Source organism: Labrus mixtus, chromosome 19, assembly GCF_963584025.1.
Source record: "Labrus mixtus chromosome 19, fLabMix1.1, whole genome shotgun sequence".
Lineage (NCBI taxonomy): Eukaryota > Metazoa > Chordata > Actinopteri > Labriformes > Labridae > Labrus > Labrus mixtus.
In genome coordinates, this window is record NC_083630.1 from 19,449,855 (window position 1) to 19,459,848 (window position 9,994).

Sequence of the window (9,994 nt, forward strand, 5' to 3'; positions counted from 1 at the left end):
TATTTAACAATTTAGGAAATAAATGTGCAAAGTCTCTCCACCCATTAAATAAAATTGAGAAAAAAAAGACGCTGGCTCCCAGAAAGAAACCGCTTGGTGGACACGGGGCCTTAGGGGGTACAAGAGGAAGTTTGTCTTGTTATCTCAGGAAAACAGAGTAAATAAAATGTATCGGATGCATGACTGCTTGGGGCTTCCGTAGTTTTCCGCTTTGACTTCAATATTTTTAAAGACAAATGAAAGACGGGTGAACAGACGTGATGATCAGCTGAATTCTGTGCAGCCAATGAAACACACACACACACACCAGAAACAAAAATCAGGACAATCATTATAGCAAATAAACTTTATTTAGGACAATAGAGCGAGCTTTCTCTCGTTGTCCTTCATTTTTTACAGAATTTGGTTATTTTTTTGGAATGGGAGCGTCGTCCCTCTCCGCTGGGAAAATTTCAATTTCCTTGATGATCCGCTTGGCAATAACCATGTTGTTGGCTGAAACCATCCTCCGAGACATCAAGTCGAACGGTCCCCCTAAAAGACCAAACGTAGCTTTCATTAAGAGCAAATTAACCAATAAAAAAAAAAAATGCTGTGATTTATGAATATAACCATTTCATTCTGTCCCCCCCCCCCACCCCATGGGACTTTGAAAGAATACACACCATCAACATCCAGTAGTACTCCTCCGGCTTCTTTTACTATAACCGCTCCTGCAGCGATGTCCCAGCAGTGGATCCCAATCTCGAAGAAGGCCTCCACTGCCCCGCACGCCACCAAACACATGTTAGTGGCAGCTGTTCCTGACCCACGGAGCCTGAATGGACAGACACATGAGGAGATGAACAGATATATGAGGAAGCATCATCATACAAAGGCTGTGAAAGAAGAGCGGAGTTGTTTTTTTAAGGAGTATTGGCTAAGACTAGCTCATATACAGTACAGTACTGTAGGGTCTTTCCTCTGTTTCTAGGGTCCTGTGTTCACTTACATTGTGAGACACTTGTATGGGCTTTTCCTCAAAATTAAGATTTGTAAAATCATGGCAGCAGATAGCCTAGCCTAAAGTCATTACGTCTATTTTTAGGCTAATTTGGTTGCCGTTTGCACATCTCCCCGTCTCCCTTTCTGTCCATCTTCATCAATTTCTCACTTTCTGCCTCGCAATACAATTTTTCCTGACCTATTCGGTCTCTGCGGAGGGCGGTCCAACGAAATGTCTGGTTCTAAACGAGGTTTCTGCCTTTTAAAAATAAGAATCTCCATTGATGTTGCCGACTGCTTGATTGTGGTGAATTAACTTTAAATCTCTGTAGATGATGTCATCCAAAGAAAACAGTCTAGGTCTGCTTTTGTAAGTGCTTCCATCACTGCAGCACCGGTCTGTTTGCCTTTTTCCTGGCAAAACCAAGCGGCGTCCAAAACGGACGTCTGAGGGTGCCTTAAAAGCGCCTACCTTCTCTGGTCCAAACAAATACAGACCGTTCAGGACCAGAATCTGAACTTCGAAGGAGGACATACTGGCTGCTGCATTGTTGTCAGAGAAGCACTTCAACATAGCATTGTTCCTTAATGTCTGATGATATAGTAACATCTCTTTCATGATTTCGTAGATATCCCACATATTGGTCCTTTAACGTGTTAAGTGACCGTAGAAGCCTGGGTTCTTATGGAAGTTTTGGTTCCATTTGTCCATTTGTTTTTATGCTGCTTCATATAAATTACACATTTCTAAGACATCAAAAGTTTATAATATGGTAAAAACAAGTCAGATTGGGGTCATTTTGGTTCTACAGGTCTGTGGACACAATAATAATGAGTGTCTGTATTCACTTCACTTACCCATGCACTGGGATACAAAGGATCTTCTTCATGGTGGAGAAGATTTTTTCTACTTTTTCGCAGCTCCTGTCGGTTCCGTGTTCAGAGATTATAATGGACTTGTGGATATCTGCAATGACAGCAGGCCAAAAGGAGGCCCAACAACTTAAAGGTGAGACACTGACGGTAAAGGTATCCACTATCACACGTACAGTACAAGTTCAAAGTCCTTTTTAACCTTGTTATTCTGCTTTAATACATCGTCAATTTGTTCTGAGAGAAATGTGTGACCTTGATGTTATTACTTCATAAGAATGTTTCCACATATTCAATATCAAAAGCAAAGGATGGAGTATGTCAGTGATAACTGAAATGCTGTGTCTCCTCGTTATTGGGACTTTATTTTTTACCTCAAATATGCTAAATAGTATGTCCTGTATTTTCGTGTGTCCTGCACAGTGAAAAAAGTGTTTATTACCTTTTACATCTGACACTTCAATTTTGTCGTCGTCACAGAAAGCACCCTTCCCGTTTCGGGCTCTGTACATCTTGTCTTCCAAGCAGCTGTACACCACACCGAACTCCAACTGAAACAGACAGCGTTTTTTTTTACCGTTCATGTATGAAATTTGGATCGTCTTCTATCACTGATCGTGAAACTCTTTTTCTATTTGGTATAACATACCTCCTTATTGACAGCGAAGGCAATGGATACGGCCACGAAGGGGAATCTGTGAATAAGTGGTTTCATGTACATTAGATTGGTGAGCATAAAGAAAGAAAAACAAACAAGACTCAGCTGTACATTAAAGGAAGAATGTGCAACATTTTAGACATAAATGCAGCAGAAATCAAGGATATCCTCTGTAAACGTCTCTCTGAGTCATGACTGTCTACAATGATTAACAAGCATGAGTCCCGCTGGCTGTGTTGTTTTCAGAGCTGTGTTTACATGGACGAGACGGCCGGCTCCTCCCCTTTGCGTATAAAAGCTGTTTTAGTCAAGGACCAGCGAAAAAAAGAACAACAAAGCCTACTCACTGCTCATTGAATCAAAGTGTTTTTAGATCGCGGTCATTCCGTGTCAATTTACATGCAATGTGATGCTACAAGCTAGCTCAAATGTGCTAACATTAGCTGGCATACACAACAATGCAGGCCGAAGGCGGAGACAAATGTGTCCTACGCTTACGCTTGACTTCTTAGTGCGAGTGGAGAGGCGTTGGAAGTGTGTCGCTGGAGGAGAACGGAGGCTTCAATTGAGAAATGAAGCCTCTTGCCAACCATACCAGGCCATAAAAACGTGTAAAAAAAAATATATATATCCACTCATTGGTCTGATTATGGACAGACTACAAAATATCAAATCTGACCTTTAAATGGATACATATCGTTTGATGGGTATTTTTTGACCCCCTTATAAAACTACGACTCCATAAACACAATATAGCCGAGAGATACAAGAGATTCAGATCCTGAACAGTTCTGTGAGACAGCGTTGATCCGAGCATTACTTAACCCACGCAGATAACGCTTCTTGTAAGCGCGAACATCTTACCCATGAACAAAGTTGGTGGTGCCGTCCACGGGGTCGATGATCCATGTCGGTTTGTCAGTTAAGATACACGGCTCCCCCTTAGCGACTGACTCCTCTCCAATGAAACTGCAGCACAGGTTAAAGAGCGATATCAGTAAGCAGAAGTACAAGCGTTCAATGCAGTGAAAAACTATGAAAGTGTGTGCGCGCTGTCTCACCTGTGATCGGGAAATTGTTCTTTAAGAGCCCCGATGATGATTTTCTCCACCCTCTCGTCGGTTTTAGTGACGAGGTCAACTGTGGAGCTTTTTGTGCAGACCTTTATCTCCTTCTCCCCAGCCTCTCTGATTACCTAAAAAAGAAAAAAATCAGAGTATTGTCATTATCTTCACAAAATGCCCTTCAATTGCTTAAGAGATCTCTAGTTTTATCTTATGCTACAAACACATTTATAAGAAGAAAAGATCTGCATACCGCTCCAGCTTTTCTTGCCACTTGAACAGCAGCGTCGTATGCACTTTTCCACTGGTCGCCCATTTTGTTCTTATGGAGGGGGGTGTTACTGAGAAGAGCCTGTAGATGACATGACATAAAGCTTACAGAAGCACATCAGTGACTCAAAAGCGTCGAACAATTAAAATGTTGTTAATAAGACAGTAAGTTAAAAGACTAAATAAAGGTTGTTAAATATGAGGGGCGTGTTTGCTTTAAGGCCCCCGTCTCCGAAGCCTGTTTGGCACACTTCCATTACAAAAGAGTAGGTTATGTAAGCCAAGCAGTCACGTGTTTCTTTTTTTTCATCACCACAGGTTGAAGACGAGACGAATAATAGCGATGAAGAAATAGCGATGAAGAAATAGCTGACGGTAAGGTAGTGTATTTTTAAATACCTCATAAAGTCAACGGTTCTCCTGAAAATGTAAACCAATTAAGGAGCATGGAAAAGTCATTCCCTGCATCTTTAGTTGACTTTTACTCATCTTTACTCCACTTGTGAAGAGATATCTACTTATTATGATGTTGATCACACATTTTTTTTTTTTTTTTTTACAAGTCTTTTGTCGACTAGTGTTTAAGGTAGATCCGTCCAATCACGATCTGCACATGTCCAGCTTTGATTTTGACCTTATTCGGCTGTCAGGTCTTCTAACATGAGAGGACATTTAAATCAGTCCTTTGCATTTGTACTCATGCCTTGGCAATGGAGCAAATTCTGACTTTGTATTTTACATTTACAATAAAAGTGGCTGTCTCGTCGATAAATATTGTATATGTTTGTCTAAGTAGTCAAAATTATTTTTTTATTTTTTTTTGCTGGAGACGTCATTTTTGGTGTGAATACAGCAATTCAAATCTTAAGTTTATTTATTATAGTAGTCAGTTTCTTATACTTGACATCATCTGCAACACTTTTGTATTTGGAGTCTAACATTTTAATATGCTATCTTAACTTTTGTTGTATGAGAGAGTTTCTCTTCTGCATTTCCAGTTTCAACGATATAATGTCTGCAAATCCTGGCTGACCAGGTACCAAAATTATATTAAATATATAATATTTTAATATATATATTAATATTATATTAAAATATTTCACTATGCATTGAACTACTGTATGTTTAAATGTGTATGTGACTAATAAATGTGACAGGAATCATCTCTGCTAGGAGACATAACAGACAAGTTCCATCATAGCCGATTCTCCATGAATAATCTGACTTCAGAGATAGTTTTTTAGGTGATGAGTCACACAACAATGACAGTTCTCCATCTCTATAATGATAAGCACACAAGAGTGTCCTGCATGATCTCTGAAAAATTAAAGATGAACCTTACCTTTGTGAGGTGAGGTGAGGTGAGGTGAGGTGATACTGTCCAATGTAGCCCGTTGCTGCCAGTGCACCTCTATCTGAAAATATTCTCTCAACGTTGCCTCAATTGAGAAGTGAAGCAACTTTAAAAGCCTGCATGTCAGACTTGGAAAAGTACTAGCTCCGCCCTCGGGTGTTTCTTCATAGCAACTCGAAGAAGAACAGTCTGTGCTCAGGAAGACTTGCAACAACTTGATGGCACACATACTGTACTGCTTATGCATTGAGTATCTACAGACGGATTAGTAGGTGGAAAATTTCCATAAGTCTGATTCGACTTCTTCTACTGCACGATGTGGAGATGTCACTGGCAGACACACCCTGCTGATGACACTTCTGTCACATATGCACAGAGAGTATTTGACTTGATGGTTTATTTAAATGCTTTGAACAGAAAGTGCAGAAAAGAAGACGCCGCACTGTCAGCCAATAAACCCTTCCCTCAATCTGTTTTAACCGAGGTTAAAGTGGCAGAGATATGTGGAGAGAGAGAAGTAGACATGTCAGCTTCTGACTTGTTTCTACACAAGATTGGACATGGCAAACAATGCTCCAGTCAGTTTAATATTTCCTGACAGTTTCTAAGCTATTCAGCTTCTCCCTTACGTCCCTTTATTGTATTCCACTATGGCAGGAAATACTTTGCAGGGTCCCCTGGTGAGTCAGAGTCGATTATGTGTATTTACATGCACCAGCCTGACTGGGCCTGCAAGAAGTTGCACGAATAGAAGGGGGAAAAAAAGAAAAAAAAAGCCTGCTTTTCATTTGATGTTCTCCAATTCTTCGTTTTCAATAACTGAAAATATTTATATTTACGTCTTAGTTGGACCTTTTCTTTTTGCTAGAAGCAGCAAGAAACAACATAAAGCTATTCATTTGATCATTTTTGTTACATTAAATGAACCAATGCAACTCCTATACAAACAACTCATTTAAACTTGCAGTATGTCAGACTGTTCATTTCTGACACATAATGTATATTACGTAATCCAGCAATAACCAACCATATATGATGCAACGTTTCCTATGTTGACAAATATCACTGTCGCAACAGTTATCGTTAACACACACGTGAAGGTTGTGGTTATCGTATCTTACAGGAAGGTGAGGTTCCTTAAATGAGAATTAATAGTCTATACGTCTGTGAAAAACAAACACAAAACAAGAGTCACTGCAAGGTACAATGTTTTTTTAAATTTTAGGCCCACAGGTGATTTACTTACCAATCATTTTCATTTGCAAGAGAATAGAGAACCAATGCACACTGTCCATTTATTTGTATTTATTATACAATAAATATGTTTCAATCCATTTATATTCATGACTGTGTGAAACTGAACATGTGCACAGGCCTGTGCAGTCAAGATTTAAACTTTGTTACATTCATATTGGGGCCCGACTGATATGGAGGTTTTGGTGCCGATACCAATATTGATATTTGGGAGCCGATATTTGTGCCGATATCTTTCTTAGATCTATATTCAATCTGTAGAGATATATATACACATTCATTGCATTGATCCCTTAGATGTTATCATACACTTGTGGAAAAGATTTGCAGTATGACATGGACAAGATGGTCACTCAACCGGAAAGTAACCGTGCAAGTACGTGCATCACCGCTTGACACTCTGGAGGGTGATGATGCTTGTTGTAGTGATGATGCAAATGGTAATATTGGCACATATCTGAGATAAAAATAGCCGCTGGATTTGCTAATATTTGCCGATATTATCAGCCGGCCTATCAATCAGTCTGGCTCTAAATGATTGGGCAGTGGTGGCCTAGGGATTAGTTTGAGTGCCCCAGGTTTTAATCTGGCCTGTGTATCATTCCTCGCATGTCATTCCCCTCTCTCTCTCTCTTTCTCTCACCCTGATTTCCAACTCTATCCTGTCCCTCACATAAAGGCACAAAAAGCCCAAAGTAAAATCTAAATCTAAATTAAATTGTAAAAATACTTCAAATGTAAGTTAGCGCATGATATAATTATTGAAGGTGTCTTCTGCTCTTTACAGGTAACGATGAACACACCTGTGTGTCTATTTGTGAAGTTTTGTACATCCACTGGGGGTCCCTAATCTCTGGCACCATTATTTTTGGGGGTCAGGAGCTGAAAAGTTTAGGAACCCCTCTTCTAAAACTTCAATCAGCTTCTTTTAAAACAACATCACTTTGTATTGCAAACCCTCCTACCTTGCTGCAAGACAGATTGTTCAATTAAAAGTAAATTGTGCAAGTTTTAATAAACTCACAATAAGACCCCTTCTTACTTTCATCCTTTAATGTGACCACAATGATAACATCTTTGAAAACATGTCGACAACAACCAGTGTCTATGTTGTACTCCAAGAGACTCCTTCTCTAGTTTTTAGTTTTACTGAACCTTTTTCAGGCACAGATTTAAAGAGAAAAAGTAGAGCATTCATTAGTTTAAACATGTTCTGATATTACTTAAGAAAGCAGAATCAGACAGAGCTATTTTTTCCCTGGGGCTTGTACAGACATGATGATCGTCATCGCCACCACCACACCTTGCACAAGGTTTATGGATGTTGAAATCTGTTTTTTTCTATCTGCTCTTGCACTTAATGACAAAACATTTAAATGCTACTTCTGAGTCTTAGGAAGTGTCTGGTATTGATCATTGTATGTTAGAAGTTTAGTTAAATGAAGATAAAGCTGTAAAAAAAAAAAACATTGTCACCTCACTAAACAAGTGACTGGATCCAGGAGTTGTAGCAGCTGAAATAAACAAATGTCTGCTGAATGTACCAGATCAGTATGGGGTATCACGAAGTCGGGATTTAAAGTTTTGTTTGACCGGGAGCAGCAGGAGAGCAGTTGTCACCCTGTTGTCCCTGTTGTGCACTAAATATAAGACGCGCTCTAAAACGTTGGGAGACAGGCTGAGGGAAGTGATGGGACAAGGAAAACAAATACATCAGTCCTGCTGTCACCCTGGCAGGTCCGTTATGAATAATTTATCCAGGATGACGGATGTTTTGGATGTTTGGTTCCCTGGAATCACAGCTGTAACTGAGGCCTGCCATGATGCTGAAGTTGCTGAAGGTCAACGGTGTGACCTGAAAGATGAGCAGGAGCTGTTTCCTGTCTCGGGTGCTTTATTGTCCTGTCACGGAGCCCCTTTTGAGTTTTCAGTCAACAGCCAAGCTAGCAGCTCTATGAAGCCTTCCTGCGGCACACTGGTGCTTGAAGTTGAATGCTAAGCTCGGGATGCTGACGTGCTCACAACCGCCTTTGGCTAGCAAGTTTAGAAACATCTGATAATTAGTATTTAAGACAAGGTGTAGCTCAGGTTGATGGGTGTGTCACTAGCTTTCGAGGTATTAGGGAAAAATCAAGAGTTAGAGAACATTTTGGCATGTTGGTGGTGCTAAATAAAAAGTTAGGTTCCTCCACAAAGAGATCTGGAATAACTCCAGTAATCTCCTGAGTATGTTTCCTGCATTATATATCATTCTATATATTACTTTCTGGGACAATTCCCCAAAAAACATTGGATGTCAAGAGGCTGGTGGTGCTAGAAGAGAACTCAGAGGACCCCCAAAGACAGTAAGCTTCGTCTTCAAATGAAGTCTCTTGCAGATTTCATGGTAATCCATCCAGATATTTCAGTCCAAACGAGAAACAAATGGGTTGATCTCCGTATTCCAGATGAGAATACAGGGCAGGAGGCGGGTGAGTCACGGATGTTCTGCATGTTGAACAGATTGCAAAGTGGACCAGTTTATCTCCAGATGCGGTCGGGCAGATCTGCTCACACTCAGATTACAACACATTCGCACACCGTTTATTTTAATGCATCTCTGTTTATCCAGATTTCTTTAATTACCAGGTGTGAATGAGGTCTACCTGACATCAGCCTTGATTCTAATAAGATTCAAAGACTCTAAAAAGAATTTAAATGTGTCCAGAAGTATGAGCCCGTTTCGGCTTGGGGGTTCATAGTGTGGTAGATAATGTTTCCTTCCTGGAAAATGTAACTTTGAACATATAACAGACAGGCAGGATATCGAGCTTGGCAGATCATCACTACATTGGTGAAAGGACCTGATGATGGCGTGCACCTGATGACATGTAAACGAAAAAGGTAATGAATTAGATCTGTGAAATATTCTTCTTTAAAGTTGCTAGATTCTTTGACCAGTAGGGAGGCTGTGTCCAATTTCCAAGACATGGTTTTAAATTGGTTTCAAACGAGAAATGTTCCAGACAATTAGCTGTAGGGTGTTTCACAACCTGTTGTTTTTGCCTGTAAGGGTTCTGCTTATAGATCCTGTACATCAGGTTCTGTCAAAGTCAACAAATGCAAATTAAAGTGCTTCACATACCTTTTTAACTCAAGAGAGACATACTAAACCAGAATCAGAGTCTACAGCTGTGCAGGGAGGGCGGACACTGCTGTAAAATTCCATTAGGCTACAGTTAATCTTGGGCAGGTTCTTAGGCATGTTAAAGCACCTTAAGCCCGACATACACTGTACGACTGCAGAGAAGTCGTGGTGGTATGTCAGCTCATACTGTACGAAAAGTTTACAATGCACGACCACAGCTTATGATTTATGTGCTCACAGTGTACGACCCAATTGGCAGAGCATTCACAATGTCAACAGAAAACTCCAACAGACTGAGGTGTATTTCAGTTGTCTCATAAGCGGCTCATTGCGTACACACACCGGCAAAAACACTTTTATGCTCTCTATTTTACACACAGCATCGGCATCAACGATAAATACAAGCTTAC

At 40.2% G+C, this 9,994-nt stretch overlaps 1 protein-coding gene across 1 annotated transcript; it reads right to left on the bottom strand.

The window, feature by feature from the left end:
* Window positions 1-330: 330 nt before the first annotated feature.
* On the bottom strand, window positions 331-5,340 carry LOC132994218 (inositol monophosphatase 1-like). Its single transcript, XM_061064420.1, has 9 exons — window positions 5,192-5,340; window positions 3,833-3,931; window positions 3,577-3,710; window positions 3,380-3,484; window positions 2,507-2,552; window positions 2,300-2,408; window positions 1,843-1,951; window positions 666-817; window positions 331-534 (listed from the first exon to the last, which is right to left on the bottom strand). The coding sequence occupies exons 2-9, from the start codon at window positions 3,893-3,895 to the stop codon at window positions 407-409; spliced, it is 846 nt and encodes a 281-aa protein (XP_060920403.1). The 5' UTR covers window positions 3,896-3,931; window positions 5,192-5,340; the 3' UTR covers window positions 331-406.
* Window positions 5,341-9,994: the final 4,654 nt, after the last annotated feature.